The sequence below is a fragment of the Arctopsyche grandis genome, chromosome 13, assembly GCF_051622035.1.
Source record: "Arctopsyche grandis isolate Sample6627 chromosome 13, ASM5162203v2, whole genome shotgun sequence".
Taxonomy (NCBI): domain Eukaryota; kingdom Metazoa; phylum Arthropoda; class Insecta; order Trichoptera; family Hydropsychidae; genus Arctopsyche; species Arctopsyche grandis.
The window spans coordinates 5,791,526-5,810,837 of NC_135367.1; the positions used below are offsets into that span (position 1 = coordinate 5,791,526).

The 19,312-nt window shown below is 32.5% G+C and overlaps 1 protein-coding gene across 1 annotated transcript in view; it reads left to right on the plus strand.

Annotated features, from left to right (window-relative positions):
- Nucleotides 1-19,312, plus strand: part of LOC143921270 (inactive dipeptidyl peptidase 10) — a 57,284-nt gene that overhangs the window by 12,575 nt on the left and 25,397 nt on the right. The window contains exons 5-6 of the mRNA XM_077444499.1: nt 12,188-12,240; nt 17,294-17,508. Of these exons, the coding sequence (XP_077300625.1) occupies nt 12,188-12,240; nt 17,294-17,508 (268 nt within the window). The remainder of the gene's footprint in view (nt 1-12,187; nt 12,241-17,293; nt 17,509-19,312) is intronic.

A 19,312-nucleotide genomic window follows, 5' to 3' on the forward strand; every position in this document is an offset into this window, starting at 1 on the left:
AGAAATATGTTCAGAGAAATCTAGTTTATTATTGAGTATTACACCAAGATCTTTAATAGAAGATGACGTGTTAAGTATTGAATGATTTAATTGATATTGATTAGTAATAATTGACTTATTTCTAGTGAAATTTAAAATAGAGCATTTTTCTAGATTAATAAAAAGATCATTATTCATATGAATCATCATTGTAGATAATTTACTGCTATGTACATATTTTATTTTATTTTACCTTCAATTTACACTAGGAAGGTTTAAGAGGGCTGGACAGCAGCGCCTTGTCCATACAAACGTACTATGTATACTTCTCCCTACCTCAATTATGGCACTAGAGAAATTATTTTTTTAATATGCTATGGATATCCACCATTGGGGTGCATCTATCGTTTTATTTTTTTGATTAATTATTTTTTATAGGAGCTAGGAGCCGCCAAACATCTATAAAATCGCCTCTGTTTTACACCCACGAAAAGAGTCTAGCGTGGTTATTTAACGGTCGATTTAAAAAAAAATACGCCGATAGATGCACAGAAAATATTTTTCTCATACCGATGATGAAATTTTTTTTAAATTGGTCCAGTTTTGGAGGAGAAAATAGTAGAATACGAAACCTCGATTTTGTCAATTTAAAACACGTTTTATCTGGTCGAAGCGCAACTGTCGCATTCACTCAATATATATATATTGATATATATTGTCGCATTCACTCAATTTATACATACACTCAATATATATATATCGAAGAAAGGAACGGTAACAAAATAAAGGTTTCGGGTGTACAGCCCTCTTAACAGGTAACCTCTATGCGCCTTCTTAGCCAGAAAAATTGTACATTTGATACAAATATTATTAGTATTGTTACGTACGCCGCGGATTAAGCGAATAGAATCCCAGAGACTATGTGACCGTTCAAGGGTTATCTGTTAACGGATTAACTAAGTGCTTGCACTTAGGACCAACGGATATCTGTTAACGGATTAACTAAGTGCTTGCACTTACTTCCAGGATTATATCTGGACTCTAAGTGCATTTAGGCTAAACAATGACCGTTATTAGTCCTTTCTCAGAATCGGTACGGGGAGACCTAATGTCGTGGAAAAACATATCCGAATACGTGACTATACAATAGGTAAACAGATTAGACGTCCTGAGAGATGTACCCTTTATAAGGCGGTACGTAGGCGATATCAGGTCATTCTGGACTGAGCACTGCTAGTGCGTGTATCTCCTTAATCATCAATAAATGCTGTGAAACGACTAAGGCCTTTTACTTGGATCCTCCACCCACCCCTACGCAACAGTATTATACAAAGTATATAAATACATATAAATTAATATCCACAGAGACATGTATGGTTGAATTTCTAAATTTGCAACTTTTTATACAATTCAGCGAAATTTGAGATTGCTGAAAATGGGTAAGGTTGCCAAATTTTTGGAACCGTTTGAATGAAAGTCAGATAGATTGGCAAACTCTGATAGAAAACGATCGACCTGGAGTCACAAATCCAAGTTCTGGCCAGCAGAAACCAGTGGGATTTGAACCATGACCACTCTGTTCAAAGCATTATATGCTAACCACTAGTCTAGTCTGCTGGTTAATGTATTTCACCACAGATCTATTTAACATTTTCCTCACATTATTCACCCATCTAACTCATAGTCTTCTTTAAATTATTTTATAATCTATTACAGCATTTCTCTTTCCTTCCATTTATTCCAACTCTAGTCATAGTCAGTGGCGTAACTAGAAAAATTGGGTTTGCATGCAAATATCAGCCGGCAGTATGCCTTAAGAGGGCTGGATACCCGAAATCTTAATTTGGTTGCCGTTCCTTTCTTCGATATATATATTGAGTAAATGCGACAATATATATATTGAGTAAATGCGACAGTTGCGCCTCAACTAGATAATACCTATTTTAAATCAACAAAATCGAGGTTTCGTATTCTCCAGTTTTCTCCTCCGAAACTGGACCAATTTAAAAAAAATTTCATCATCGGTATGAGAAAGATATTTTCTAAGTTTGTGTTTTCGTATTTTTTTTTAAATCAACTGTTAAATTAGCACGCTGGAATCTTTTCGTGGGTGTAAAAACGAGGGGATTTTATACATGTTTGGTGGCTCCTAGCTCCTATAAAAAATAACATAAAAAAAATAAAAAGATAGAAATATGCCTATATTAGATATCCATAGTATATTAAATAATAATTTATCTAGTGCATAATTGAGGAATAATGAATTATTTACTAATGTACATAGTAACCTAAGCCTCTTTAAAAATAAACCAAAAAAATACTTTTCCTCTTTCTTGGTTTATTTTGTATTTTCTTTCACATATTTTTTTTATTTTTATAACTGAAAAACGCTTTGAGTTCATCGGCTTTGCCACTTCTCTCAAGTATTTTTGAATAAAAATATTACAAATGCAAGAGCATCAGCCGCAGCTTTCTTTGCCTTTTCTGTCTATTCAATTGAGTAATATCTTTATATTATCTCTTCTTCTGTGTACATTCATGTGAATGTGTTGCGAAAATGGCACATAAACAGATTTTAGTTTGTACATTTCAAAGATGATTAAATTATCATTGTATTCTACTTTAGTTTGATTTCACTTTTCTTATGTTATATTTATTATAATTTCAACATTAGGATTACATATATATTTTTTATATACTATTAATTTGTTTGTATGAAAAGCTTTGAATCGTTTTTATCGTGCTTCCAGCATAGGAAAAGCCTAATATGCATATGTATAGGTATATATACATTCAATGAATATCGATGCGACTGGTCGATTTAGGTTTTGGGTATGTATAGATATGTGTATTGGGAAATTTTTTGATAAGTCGCCGAACGTAGACCTTTTTTCGAATGTTATTTATGTTGGTGGAAAATATGCTTGTCGTTTTCTATCGCACCCTTCGCTTTCCGTACATACGTATGTATGGTAAAGGGTGCTTTTTAATATCGCTCGAACGCGCTTTTTTCCTAGTGTGTTTAAAATTTATTATCGCATAAGTTTGAATAGTTTAATATTATCGCGGATATACGAGAGCGTTTATAGAGGAAGTTGAAAAAAGTATGACGTAGAAATTTCCTGTATAAAAAAAGTGTTGTAGATAAATTTTGGTTCCTAGCTTGTATTTTTTTCACTGTGTATTTCAACACTTATTTAAATGTTTGCTACATGTTTCATATTTTTAATCGTTACTTGTGTTATGTTACATCTGATATAAAATTGAAAAATCAATTTATCTTTAGAAACTTTGGTTTTAAATTTATTTTATTTATTTATTTTAAATTTATTTTTGGTTTTAATTTTGGTTTTGAAATTTATCTTTAGAAACAATCTTCCTATCGACCAAATGTCACAATTCAACATTTTTTTAATGATATTTGTACTATTTTTATACAATATACATATGTACTATCATTATTAAAGATAAAACATATCAATTGATTCAATTCATAGATATCTTAGATTACTATCAATGTTTCCCTTTAAGGTTTTTCTTACTTGATTATCTTAAATTGACATTATAAAGACAGCATTTTTATGAGTTTCTAAAAAGTTTGAAACAATATGAGAGACAAATCTATCAACTTCGTCTCTAATAATCTTTTGTTGAGAAAAATTTCTTTTTCAAAGTTTCAAAAATTTCAAACCGTAAAAGCCGAAAAGATTAAAAATTAGTATTGTTTTGCTTAAACCGAATATTGAAATCAATAGTCAGATATTTTTCTTATTGATTATCATTTTTATTTTTTTTAAATACTTATTGATTATCATTTTTATTTTTTTTAAATACTTATTGATAATTATCTAGCAAATTTTCAAAGTCAAAAATATATTTTTACACATTGTTTCCGGTATTTTGCAAATAATTGGCCAGTTTTTCATTTCACCACAATTTAAAAAATTGGTTTATGTCAAATTTAAAAAAAAATTAAAGCGCTCATATGTATCTCATAAATGAGAGCAAACCAAAAGACATAATTACTATATATAAATATATTAAAATTCAGTGGGTCAAATTAGTAACGAGTTTTTGTTGCTTCTTATATAGCAAAATTTATTCAATGTAAAAAATTACACATTAACCAAAAAAACATTATTTATTGTACAAATATTTCGGCAGTACTGTTTTTAATGTACATAAATAGGTGTATGAACGAAAATACCTGTCATTTTTACAAAAGACATTCCTTTCTATGCGAAGAAAGTCGTGCGTGCGGTTGTTACAAAATATCTTTGTTATTGTGCATGAGCGCAAACTTTTCCTCGGTACATTTTTTCCGCGGGAAAAAGGAAACCGGAAAGGGAAATGCTTTCGACGAAATCGTCGATCCGTTTACGTTGCATCCGGTCTAAATGTGACACTTGCATTTGCTCTCGCATATGCACATACGTTGCATCAACATAAACAAGCAGCAACATCCGAGAAAGCATGGCAGGCAGTGCAATGCAGCAAACGGCACGAACAAAAGGCATTCCACCCCACTCTGCTTTCCCCACCCCCACAGTCGAGTTTTCCATTTTCCGAGAGGTCCTCGCATGGACGTGAGCGAGTGAGTGTGTGTGTGTTTTCTTAGCGTGTTTTCTCGGAGCACACGATGAATTCTAAGAGTCAGAAATCAGCGCGAACCACTCGTCGAAATGGAGGCTTTGCACATGCAAACATTTCGAGGCATGTCGTTTGGGGGTTTTCGGACGTCTCGGAAGCTCTTTTGTAAACCGCTTCCCCCGCCGCGGGAATATTTTCTTATCTCGTCGGCAAACATCGGGATCTGCAAAATCGCGAGATAGTTAAACGGAAGCGAGAGGAAAAAATACACGGGAAAATGTGTCAACTTCCGCCCGTATACTGAGCAAACATTTGATTTTTATCCACTCACTTTTCGCCGTGTACACTTTCGCTTTTTGGAACGGATCGCATTGCCTGGCTACTCCCAGCGGAGCGTATTGCGAACTTTGAATCTCCCCAGTGACTACATTTTTTTTTTCAACCAACTATGGTACAAATTGAACAGAAAGGAAATTCACTGAATATATTCATAAGCCACTCCAATTTTTGTCAATTTATATATATGGACAGAAAACTCCATTAGAATAATGCCTTGAATAATAAAATTTCAGGTACAATGTTTGGTCAGTGTCCTTATCAAATTTTAATAGGGCTGTATACCCGAAACCTTAATTTTGTTGCCGTTCCTTTCTTCGATATATATATTGAGTGAATGCGACCCGATATATCAACAAGCGACAGTTGCGCTTCGACCAAATAATACCTATTTTAAATCGACAAAATCGAGGTTTTGTATTTTCCAGTTTTCTCCTCCGAAACTAAAGCAATTTAAAAATAAATTTCATCATCGTTATGAGAAAATAATTTTCTATGTTTGTGTGCTCATATTTTTTTTTAAATCAACCGTTAAATAAGCACGCTGGACTCTTTTCGTGGGTGTAAAAAAGAGGCGATTTTATAGATGTTTGGTGGCTCCTAGCTCCTATAAAAAATAACTAATCAAAAAAATAAAACCACAGAAATATGCTTATGGATTCTCTAGTGCCATAATTGAGGAAGGGAGAAGTGTAATACGTTTGTATGGACAAGGCGCTGGCGTCCAGCCCTCTTAATAATAATTGTTTTAAAAATACTGATCGAATACATAAATGAAATATCATCTTCTAATAAAGAGACTTTGTGTGTAACTATGTAAGTTTTAATGTATGTAAGGTTTGCGTGGTATAATACGTAACGTTATCTATTATGACGATATCGATTTTTTTTCTGTTCAGATTTCGAATCCGAGTCATGTTTTAGTTCTGGATCACGATTCCTTTTTCAGTTCCGGTCCCCATTCCTGTTTCAGTTCCGGTTCCGGATTCCTCTGTCAGTTCCGGTTCCGGATTCCTTTTTCAGTTCCAGATCCCGATTCCTATTTCAGTTCTGGATCCCAATTATTTTTTCAGTTCCGTATCGGGATTCCTTTTTCAGTTCTGGATCAGGATTATTTTTTCAGTTCCGATTCATTTAATTAATTCAAAGTTCATTTCCGATGGTGTATCCCATATTCGTTATCGATCAACGTCAAGCAAGGATACAATTTTACCGAAAATGGTTCAAAGGCTCGTTTTGGTATAGATCACTGTCAAGCAAGGATAAATACTATCATACAATTTCAACGACATAGGTCGAATGTGTCGTTTTGAAAGGACTATCTAATGCACGCGTGCCATGAACGTCACATTTTTTCTATATGTTTAAAACTATCTAAAAAAAACCACGTGCCACATTCACTGCTGTCTGATTTCGCCATATTTGGCCGAACGGACATTAGGTCGACAGAAATTTGGCCGAATGGACACTAGGTTGACGGACATTCGGCCGAATTGAGCTTTTAATTGTTTAAGCTATCTATAAAAACCACATGCCACATTCACCGCAGTCTGATTTCACCCATATCCGTTCAGTCAATTGTCCGTTCGGCCAAATGTCCGTCGGCTTAATGCTAATAATCCTTTTTTTCCAACTTTCAACCATCCGAAAAGCGCCGATTATATTTCATACAACCAAATGATTTGTAGTTTGTTTAAAAACTCTTATACTAATTGATAAATAATCTATTTAGACAGAACCTTTCACATCCCATAAATTTTTTGAAAGGTCAATTTGACCTATGATTTTCATATGTCGTTAGAAGCAAACTATTGGTCACATTACGTTCCGTTTTTCGCATCGTAAAGTTTTAAATGCACGCTGATATAATATTCTGAACTTTATGGGTATCTATTCGATATGTAAATTTTAATAATCCAAGCGGGATTCGTTTCAATGAGCATCGGCTGATGTTGGCCACTAATTTTTCATTTGCCGGTCGAATTTTCCGAGCGTGTTGCGCTCAAATCTAGTTTGGCAAAGCCAGCATAACTCCAGAATTTAATTTTCGACCCATTTACTCTCTCTTCAGTTGTCCCTCTCTCTCAGCTCTGTCCCCACCGACTATACACGGGCTTTGCTCGTCTCCATGTTAATGGAAAATAGTTGGGGAAGTACATAGGTCCGCCGTTTGAGGAGAGCCTTATTGGCAAATTCTTCATGCGGCACCATGATGACTTGATTCACTCACATTATACAATATATGAGTCGCAAACATGAGGCTGCTAGGGTTTTCACTCTCCCATATCTCCCACTTTGTCGCATAGTTATACCGTGGTTGCAATTCAATATTTGTCCAACGTTTCTCCCCTTCGTCACGATTCATTGGGACTTGTATGTACATATATATGTACATACATGTATGTGGATACTTGGACGATGGAGGATGTGCTTGCGGTTGAATTATTTTGAATAATTTTATTATTTCCGTATAAATCAACTCACCAAATCAATCGATGCCATTTTATGTACATACATATCATACATTGGTTTCTCATGACATATCATTACATTTCCATTAATGCTGTATATTTGTATGTATGATGTGAAAAATCCTTACTTTATTATACATCTGGATAATTTGAAGCTTTTTTTTTCATTTTACATTGTATGAGCAAAGATTTTCTAATGGATTATTTTTATTCTTCTTCTGATTTACCCCTATGTATGATTCAGTTGTTCTGGTTTTAGATTGTTAAATCCAGAATGGATTGAAATGAAGTATTAAATAATCATTAAAATTACAATATAAATTATATTCCTCTTATCTTTAGTTTAATAATGCTTTCCTCACTGCATATACCTTCAAAAAAATAATGAATTTTCATAGTACATAGTATATAACGTGATAAAATCTTACAAATTAATAATTAGATTCAATACAATTTTTATTTTGTAATAATGATTTTAATCATTACTCTTGTCACCAAAATAATTTGGTTTTGACTCAATAAAGTATTCAAAATGAAGTTATTATTTATGTATATTCGAAAATTGTCTTATGAGAAGTTTTTTTCTATGAAATAAATCTTTCATAGATAATTAATCAAAACAGTCATACTAAGTAAGTATAAAATAAATTTATAATTACTTTGCGAATGGGTAATGAAGAAGAAATGTTTAAATACCAGTTATGGACAAAATACAAAAAGTTTAAAAATAAATATAATCATGCTATTTTTTATTCAATGAAAGTCAGAAAAAAATCACATTTATTGTATTTTGTATTTTGCACGTACAAAATACGTATTTTGCAGATACAAAATATGTTTTCATAATAGACATTACGTTTTAATGGGATTTTTTTATATAACTTCTTTGTTTTTGTTTTAGACCATTCTGTATGACCAATTGAGCATTGTTTCTGAAAAAAATCAGAATCCTTCATTAGACACGAATACATACTTATTACATTTTATACCAGAAAGGTCTAACAGGTAAACCCCAATGCGCCTTCCTGGCCAATTACAAACAATACAGCATTTTTATTATACAAGTCGCTGAATTACGAGCACTGAAAAACTCGCTAATTAACGAAACATCTATGAATTGTACATAAATTTTATTGTACATTAATCATACTCAAATAGTGGTGACATAGTAGGTAGGAAGGATTTTTAGCCAATTTTTAATCGGGAACCGTTTCAACAATTAAATCAGAGAAAATTGGCAAACTCTGATAGGAAACGATCGACCTCGAGTCACAAATATACAGGTCTGACCAGCAACACTACAGATATACTCAGAAATTTTTTTTTTTCAATCGAGGTCAGCTCATGGGATCGAACCCGTGCCTCTCGGTGTTAGGCAGAAGCTTAACGACTGAGCTATGCTGCTGGCTAATATATATGTATACTTAATTGATAATAAATCAGCTGATAACTAAAAATAATTGTATGTATGTAAGCTTATTGTAAAAAACTAAATGTATGTAAGCTTATTGTAAATCATATTAACAATTAGATACAACATAACTTATTATTGAATACTTATCTCGCAGATAAAACCCAGTGAAGAGATATACTTTTAGCCGTGAAATGTTAGATCTGACATATTCGGCCAAAAATCAATATATATCGTGTATTACCCTACAAGAAGCTACACGCCAAATTTGAAATTTATATATGTATACATATGAGTTAAAACTATAAATATTTATATATTAGAGATAACGAGAACCTATAGAGCAAATTTTATAAAATATAGAGTGAATTATAGGCGTTTAAACAATTAAATTGATTGCTTTCTTGATGTACACGGTCTAGAGATCTTTGCAGGTCTGCTAAATTTTCAGCGACTAGTGCCGTGTCATCAGCATATCTTACATATATTGGTGATCGTCTCGCCACCCACCTTGATGCCTTCCACCTCTTGGACAGCATCGTGGAAGATGGATTCGGTGTAGGTGTTAATGACATATTTGGCCAAAAATCAATATATATCGTGTATTACATTACATGAAGCTAGACGCCAAATTTGAAATTTATATATAAATATGAGAGTTAAAACTATAAATATTTATATATTAGAGATAACAAGAACCTATAGAGCAAATTTTATAAAATATAGAGTGAATTATAGGCGTTTAAACAATTAAAATCTGATATGGCCATATCAAGGCGAAAAAGTTGGAAGACACGGGACGAACGCTTGTTAAACGTCAAGAAGGTCTACGTGCCCCGTTTTTAAAACGCGTTGTATACGATATTTTATCTCCACCGTAATAGCAGACGATACATTAACGTATATTGATGACCAAAATGAGCAATATGGCAAAGTATGAAAACGATCGGATAATAAATAAGAGATATAAAAAATGACCACTAACACGAAAGCCATGTGAAATGCAAAGGAGGTATGTGAAAAAACGGTTTAATCGAGTGCAACGTATACTGAAAATTCAAATTTACATTCAATAATAGCAAACTTTACATTGACATTTGGACAGGTCTGTACCGTTTTACGTTTTACGATTTAGCCAATACAATACTATACCTATGTATAATAAATAATTTCATGGCGAGAATAATAAGCCTGAAATTACGAGCGACCGGAAGTGAGTGAGACCTGGTTCACTTATGTGCATTACTCAAAAGCTTCACTAAAACACTAGGTAAATGGTACACTTTGTATGGAAAAGCGCCAGCTTTGTGATTTGCTAACTCGCGCGAGACTTGCGAGAGGAACCAACGAGCACCACTTTGTATCGAGCTTTATTACCCACCCTCTCGTACACGTACGTTCTCATCTATATATATATATATATATATGCACATATATTATATATAGACACATACATACATATATATGCATGTAGAACGTAGATGTAAGACCTCGCTATATGGGGAAAAAAATGGGTGGGAAATGACGACGCGTTGCGGTTGCGGTCGTGTCGTCATTTTTGTCGGCATGTAGTTTACGACCGCATAAACTAGTGCGAATTGGGACAATGGATTCGCAGTGAGAGTGTGCCATTCCATTTGCGAATCCTTTGATATTTAAATGTCATATACGGAAGAGACGTAATATTAATACAATACAGTGTTAGGCTCGTTTTCGGACTCGGAGTACGTATACCTACTATGTAATACGTACGTCAAATTTACATATATTTCAGTTGTTTTGGTTTTAATTCCAGTTTGTTTTTGTTTATATACATTTACTGCTTGACGTGTATATTACTTTTATATATAAATAGGAAATGAATTACGTAATGGGTAGAGTGAATTTATTAGCCAGCAGTATGGCTCGGTGGTTTCGTTTTAGCACTGAGAGATTACCGGGTTCGATCCCGTGCTAATCTTTAATACTATTGATTAGACTTGGATATTTGGACTCCAAGTCGATCGTTTCTTATCGTAGTTTGCCAATGTATCTGATTTCATTGTTGGAACGGTTCTTCTTAGATTAGTGTTTAAGTTATTCTCAAAATTTATTCACAAACCCATTTCCTAAAAACCGTTAAAATGAAATCGTGTATCGATGCTTAGTAGGTACCTATGTATGTGCTAAAAACTTGGATTTAAAAATTGAATACTTTGTGTAGATGAGCCAAAAGTATGGCTCGGTGGTTGCGTTTATGTTTAGCACCGAGAGGTTACCGGGTTTGATCCCGTGCTAATCTTTAATACTGCTGGTCAGACTTGCATATTTGTGACTCTTAGTCGATCGTTTCTTATCAAAACTTGCCAATTTATCTGATTTCATTGTTGAAACGGTTCTTCCATCAAATTGGCAAAAATCTTCCTACCCGCTGTCACTAATATCTGAATTTAATTTATGTACAATATGTAAAAAATTATGTACAAGTCTTAATCCATAGACGTCTCTATGAATTAATTCAGGAATAAATTAAGTGTTAATTTCGTGTTCTTCAGCCTCTCCAAATACATTGATTTATGTAATAAAAATGCTGCAATGTTTGTAATTAATTGTCTAGGAAGGCGCATTGGGGTCTACCTGTTAGGCCTACCTGGTATATATGTACATATATATAAAAAATAAAATTAAAATAAATTAAATTAGGAAAATGCTCTATGATGAATATTGGTTTGTAAATAATTTACATTAGTGTCAAATCGTAGTGCGTTTATTCAATGTAATAAATATGATAAGTGAATCGATTAACTTTTATATATGTATGTTAATTCAATGATAAGATAATATTGAATTAATAATATTGAACTAAGATTTTCGAATGAGATTTCTATTGGGATTGCTCTTTTCATTATAATAATCGAAGATCAAAGAATCTCTCGTTCAGTTATGGAGCATTTCTGCGAAACTATTCCCGTATTATTCCTGAGAAAATTCCTTATCGAACGATTTATATTACATCCTATTCCGTTTTGTACTCGTTCCTTTTTATGCACACAACAATTTTATAAATCGAGCTTTGTATATTCCTTTTTAAATGCCGAACGAAGGAAGGAATTCCCTCACTTTTCTGTTATTTCAATATCAATTAAATTAGTTTCTTCTTTAAGTTTCTTCTGGTTTTATTTTTTCAATAAACATCGTCAATTAAAGGTTCCGTTAATCTTTAACGGCTAAATATATAAAATAAAGTTCTTTCAACAAGTCTTATAAAACTTCATATTTCTGACAATATTCTAAACATTTGATATCTTATAGATAAATAATACCATCATCCTTATCTGAAATCAATAAATGTATGTATGACGTTCATTTGCTAAATATCTGTATATTCATATTGTTTTAAATATGTGTTTAATACTTTCAGGTTTTTAGAAGAACATTCACAGCACACTATACAGTTTATGACGTTACGAATGAGTGAGTATTATATTTTTATTACATTTAACATTTTTTTGTTGTAATCCTTTTGTGTTGCGTTTTATCTCGAAAGTACCTTTTCTGGTTTTATTTTGAATTAAATTTCACGTATATATATACATATATGTATGTAGGGTTGTGCTTCCATTTCATTTATATATAAAACTCTAAATTAATTCTCTTTCGCTAGAGCTTTGAAGCTAAGCCACCGTGACAGGAAATGCGCATTTCGTTATTCAATCCGTAGAGCGAACATACTTTATAGGATATTATATATGAAAATAAGAATTTAAATTATAAAACGAGGTTTATTTTTATATAATGGTGATATTTTTGATTAGTCGTCGTCTGACTTACAGTGTAATTTAAGTTGCACTGCTAAAATCGAGTCACTTTTTAATTTGAAAAGGACAATTCCACCATCAAATTGGATTTCGTACCCAATCTCGAGCGCAAAGTGGATTGTAAAGATTCCGTTTGGCCAGCTTTTCCGGTGCAAAAGCTGCAATGGAAATGTCTGCTTCACAACTACTGCTACTTCTGTTACAGAATATATTTACATACATACATACATATATATTATATGTACATACATACATACTACGCGTAGGAGAGAACGATTTTACAGTCTTTTTTTCGTAGCGTCGTACAAATTAATTTAGTTACTCTTTCATTCCGAGAAGTTTAAATTGAAAATATGCTTGAATGGTTTATATTATAACTAGCATTATTTTAAATACATACACTATATAAAAAAGCTTCATACATGTATATGTATATATATATTTATTTAACTGTACTTAATTATTTTTTTCTTAATGTTTTTATGCATGTATGCAGGCCCGGCCCGAGGGTATATGGCGCCCTTAGGCAGATTAGTTTCAGCCCCCTCCCTTAAATTTTTAAACAATAAATATCATGAAAGTTCTTGAAATTTTATGTTGAAGAAAAATTTATTAATACAAAAACAAAAAAAATATAGGCACGTTTTATGTATAAAATGAATAAAATAAAATAAAATACGAATAACTATGAATAAATTCCGTAATGAAGACATTAATTTATAATCAAAAATTAATTGAAGAATTGAGTGACATTTTTTCTTTCAAATTTGATATTTAATTTTTGTGAAGCAAATGCATCCCTGATATATGTATATATGTATGTATATTTTATTTTTATTTTATTTAAAAAGGCCCACCAAAAATGTACATACATTACACAATATATTCTTTACATATTTATGATTCTGGTATATATGTATGTACATCACTTATAGGTGTGCACAACATTATTTAAGTATATTACAAATTATTTTTAAATGTTAAACAATTAATCTAGAATACAATAGAACAATTAAATAATAATAATAATAATAATAATAATTCGATTACAATAATAATAATAACAATTTCTTCCTAAACATCATAATCACTAAAAATATCTATATTACATCTTTCAGAGTTTACTTCATTATAGGTTCTACATAATCTTGCAATAGGTGCATTTAATCCGAGATTAGTATTACAGACAGAGAAATGGAAGGTTTTAGTTAAGGGGAATCTAGGGTATCTAAAGGGTATGGAAAGGGTATGGATATATACATACGCACGTTTCAGCGGTATTTTAGATAAAATGCAGTTCCAAATTACCATTTGTACTGACGACAGTTTGCTGTTCTACAAGTTTTATTCGTGAGTCGTTGATATTTGACAGTCAACTTCCTGCGTTCCTCATAAATTATAATATTTTACAATCAGTATTATTACTTCGAGTAAAAAAAATAATCTGAAACATTGGATAGAAAAAAAAAAAAATATATATATATATATATATATATATATATATATATATATATTGGAATACAGTTTTGAGATCCCTAGGCCCATAACCCATGCGATGATATTGCATCGGGCACATCACTAGTTATTTCAGTAATTATTTTTTTTTTTTTTTTTATTTTTTATTTTTTATTTCATACCAGGAAGGCATTACAGGTAAACCCCAATGCGCCTTCCTGGCCAAATTACAAACAATACAGCATTTTTTTATTATATAAGTCGCTAAATTACGAGACACTGACTTACACTCGACAATTAACGAGACATCTATGAATTGTACATACATTTTTATTGTAATATTTACATTAATCATACTCAAATAGTGGTGACATAGTGGGTAGGAAGGATTTTTAGCCAATTTTTAATCGGGAATCGTTTCAACAATGAAATCAGAGAAAATTGGCAAACTCTGATAGGAAACGATCAACCAGGAGTCACAAATCCTGGTCTGACCAGCAGCATTACAGATATACTCAGAAAAATTCTTTTCAATCGAGGTCAGCTCAAGGGATCGAACTCGGCGCCTCTCAGTGTTAAGCAGAAGCTTAACGACCGAGCCACGCTGCTGGCTCAATTATATTTGAGCGTATAGGGATTATGTCTTTGTTTAAAGGAAATGTAGGAGCTCAATCGTTGTTTAAATTCATTTATTTGTACCAATATATTTAATGATGAACTACAAGTAAATATTTTTTAAGCCATACAATACGAAATAGAGATATCCATAGTTATTATACTAGAAATAAGAACAATTTAGACAGCTGGTGGCATTTTTCACAGGGGTGTGCTCATGTACATTGCCCTCCCTGAGTGCGTCAGGTCTTCTACATAAGACCGTGGATGCATTTTTGTGCAAGTGCGAGGAAATTTATACATACAATTTTAGAGTTAAGTAATTAAGAATGTATTTTTAAATTAGCTAGATAGCTAAAATTATATAAATATATAAATTTTGAGGTTGAAAGGAATACACAGACTTTTTATTTTTGATCGTTGCCACCGAAGAACACTTTTTTTGAAGCGCATATACATACATATATAATAATACGATATTGCGAAATCGTAAAAGGAAATATTCCTACTTTTTAGCAAACGCTCCTCTTTGTCTTGAAGGCCGCACGAAGCCAACAAAACAACAGTTCGCGAAGATCAAAAAGGGTCTCATTACTCTTTGATGCCTCAACGGCATAAAAACCCACCTCTGGGTCGATGGATGAGGTGCGCTTCGCCACTTTTATACCACCATACTCGTCTCGCCACCCCCTTTCAAATAAAATATCCATGCTATATGTATACATATATACACACAGATGGTTCACAATCGTCACATTTTGCAAATAAAACTTTCCTTTTTTTATTTTTTACTGTCACTCAATGTTGATTAGTTATGGCGTTAGACGAGCGCGAATCAGATTAATGATCGCGTGTTCGACCGCTCTCGTGATTCGAATTGGTAAATAATTTGTAAGGGTTGTCATCGCGTTTTTATCGCTATTTTTACGACCGACGAAAACCCCATGATGATTTTCCGGTCGCAGCTGAGTGTTTGTGTACAGACGCAACCGTAAGTTATTAGCGGTAATAAATTACATAGCTGCGCATCTTATTTACTTTATCGGAAGCAAACTTTGCAAAAATTAACTCCCCATAATCTTGGACATTAAAATGGGGGGTATTAACCTAGATATTTTTATTACAAATAGCTTTCAGAATATGCTAATACATTGTAATGTTATGCTACAAACTACTATTTTTTTATTTTGATTTTTAAATGCTTTTTATTATAACGAAATTTTGTTCACAATACATCTTATATCTATTTTAATAGCTACTGATCTACTGATCATTTTCTATTTTACAATTTAATTTAAGTTGGTTAGTAATCATAGTATTATTTTATTCTAATGCTAATGTACAGCGTAATAGGAAAAAGAGCTCAAAAACCTATTTACAATTCTTATAAATGCTCATAATATATCTAATACATAATATTCATTAAAGACTGTCTAAAGTCGATGACCTAAAGCAGATTGTGTTTGGGTAATCTGTGTTTATACCTGAAGGGTATAGACATTTTGTTGTAATCGCCGTAATTCTTCACAAGTGTGTTAGTATGGAAATGCTATTTTTTTGAAAATGGTCAAAAAGTAGCCGCAAACAAATACTTTAAGTTCAAAGTATCAAATACTTAAAGATCTGTGAAAAATATCTATAAAATGTTTGATTGTAAATACATATGTATGAATGCGTCATCATTTTAATAAAACAATCTTATTGAAAACAATACTTTTCCCTTTAGACTTTCCCTTTAGATTTAAATCATGGTATAAAATCAAAACTTTTGTAGATCACATTTAACATTTTAACAAAAAGAAAAATCAAACATTAAAAATAAACAATTAATTAGTTATCAAAATACAAAATATATATTTTATTTTACATACATACAGGTATACATATACATATATACCAAAAATGCCTAACAGGTAAATCCCAATGCCCTTTCCTGGCCAACTACATATGTATGGACAAACATCAATATACAATTTTTAACATACATAGCATCATGGAGCATCATAGAGACATCTATGGATAATTTTTTTTTGATAATATATGATATAAACTTACATTTTCGGGGCATTTTTTTTAAATAAATCATCAAAATTTTGAGATACTAAAGAACTCGAAATTTGCAAGAAGTTTATGGACAAATTTACACCATTTTTCATACGAATCAGCGAAACTCAAAAAATAGGTAAAGGTTGCTTATTTGTTTGAACCGTTTCAATGAAAATTAGATAAATTGGCAAACTATGATAGGAAACGATTGACCTGGAGTCACAAACCATGGTCTAGCCAGCAGCAACCACTGAGACTCGAACCCGTGACTACTATGTTTGAAAGTATATATGCTAAACACTAGTCCACGATGCTGGTTAGCATATGTAGTTTTGGTGATATTTTCTATACATTTGTACAATTTTTGATACATCCAAGCTAGTTACCCTAATTTACCTTTAAATAGTCATCTTCTTCATCTGCTTTGACTCATTCTTCACAGTTTTTCTATGTACTATTCCCCCAACTCAAATACTACTATCCTCTTCCCTCTTCTACATTGAATCGATCCACTGTCCAATATAGTATATATATATGTAAAAATAAAAATAAAATGTAACTGTTGTAATACAATGTATAATTATGATTTTTAGCCATCATACGCCAGTACGGTTGAGAGCGGCCGGGCGAGTGCAACGCGCTAGGTTGCAGCATGCAGCTTGGCTAGGAACTGCAGGTGCATTGGTGCTGGTCGCAGATAACGACATCTATCTGAGACCATCACCAGCTATCGATCAAGAATGGAGACTGACCGACACTGGAAGACCTGGAGAGTTATACAACGGCGTACCGGACTGGTTGTATCAAGGTAATACATACATACATCGAATGCAGCAGATATATGGGCATATTTCGATGGCATTTTTTTCCATTATCTTTTTATTTTTATTTTAAATTAATTTATATATTATATTTCTTGTTATGTACCATTTATTTTGATTAAAGTTGCGTTCAATATGTTGCACTGTATTTATGTCGGGGTAGTTCCATAGATTAAGGAAGTTTTCAACGACGACGCCACGCTTGGAATGAGTGCCAACAATGAGAAAATAATACTATTATAAACAATGGCGACTTTACTGGAAAATCTTGCAACTACATATAAGTGTTTATAATGGACTAAATTTCACAAAGTCGACTCGTGGATTTTAGATCACTATTCCTCCTTTATACACAGTATACATTTAATATATTCTTTTTACTTGTGATTTTATGTTATGGATTTGACATTGGAGTTCTATTTTTTCATACAACTGTAAGCAATTGTATGTAAAACATGACAAATTCATTATCTTCTTGAATAGAATATTAAGGATGTTGATTAACGTCACAACTGGCACATCAGCACTAGCAATTTATACACTACAGAACAAGTTTGTTCAGTAAGAATCAATTAAAGATCCAAATCATATAAGGAGACTTTAAATGAGGCCTTTAATTATAAGAAAAAGTAAGAGCCCAGATAATCTACAAAACTACCAAATACTAATCCAGTGATTAGACATATTTTGACTGGCTGGTTGAATTATTTTATTTCATTTATCACGTTATGATCTAGAAAAAATGTGTGTATGTGCGCTAGTCATATCGAACTTCACATTAAAAAAAAATAGAACAGATTCGAATGAAACAAAGAGAAATGCATTGGCTAATAGGAAGACACTCCAAATTAGACCTACAATGCAAAAAACTGATATACCAGGCAATCGTGAAGCCAATATGGACATATGGCATACAACTGTGGGGATGCAGTAAGCCATCCAATATCGAAAAAATGCAAAGATGTCAAAACCAGTTTTTGAGGATTATCACCGATGCATATCGCTTCGTCACAAATGAAGAGATCCACAAGTAAAATAAGTCATCCGAGAATGCGCCGGGAGGCACGAGTTGAGACTGCACCGTCACCCTAACATAGAAGCGTTGCAGCTATTGGACACAACTCACCAGCAGAGGCGTTTAAAGCGAAAAAGCCTCACAAATTGGTGTTCTGAATGTGAGAGATTCAGAAGCCCAATTCACAATTTTGGGGACGGAGTGATGATTCCGTAGTGCCCGTACATGATCTGAAGAGCAACGATATCGCTGGTGATGATTTATCGGGAATCGATAAGATGGCACCAAAAACAAAATATATATATATCGAACTGAAACTTAGTATCGGTTACTAAAATTCTTATCGATAGGACGTAATTTTTTTCTTGATATTTAATGTATGTAATACTGATAGTTATTTTAAGTAATAAAAATAATTGAACAAAATCCGACAACCGGAAGTAGAACTTTTGTCTTGTGCAAGTTTCCATACATTTGCGCTCAATTTGTATCGAAAATACTGTCATAGCTATTAGTACTTCATAATGATGCCGGTATGTGTGAATGTGACTGTACGGTTCAATATCGAATTTTGTTTTGTGACCTTCTTATATTCCTCAAATACATAGATAAAGTCATGGGTTGGTCACATCCGAATTTTTTTTATAAAGTCACATCAAAAATGAGTTGTAACGGAACTTTTGCCACACTTCGTATAAGTGTACGTTTTCATAACTTATGCCGTACCCTTCATGCCGAACTTGTTGCATTGAACGGATCCGGCAGACAACTATTCG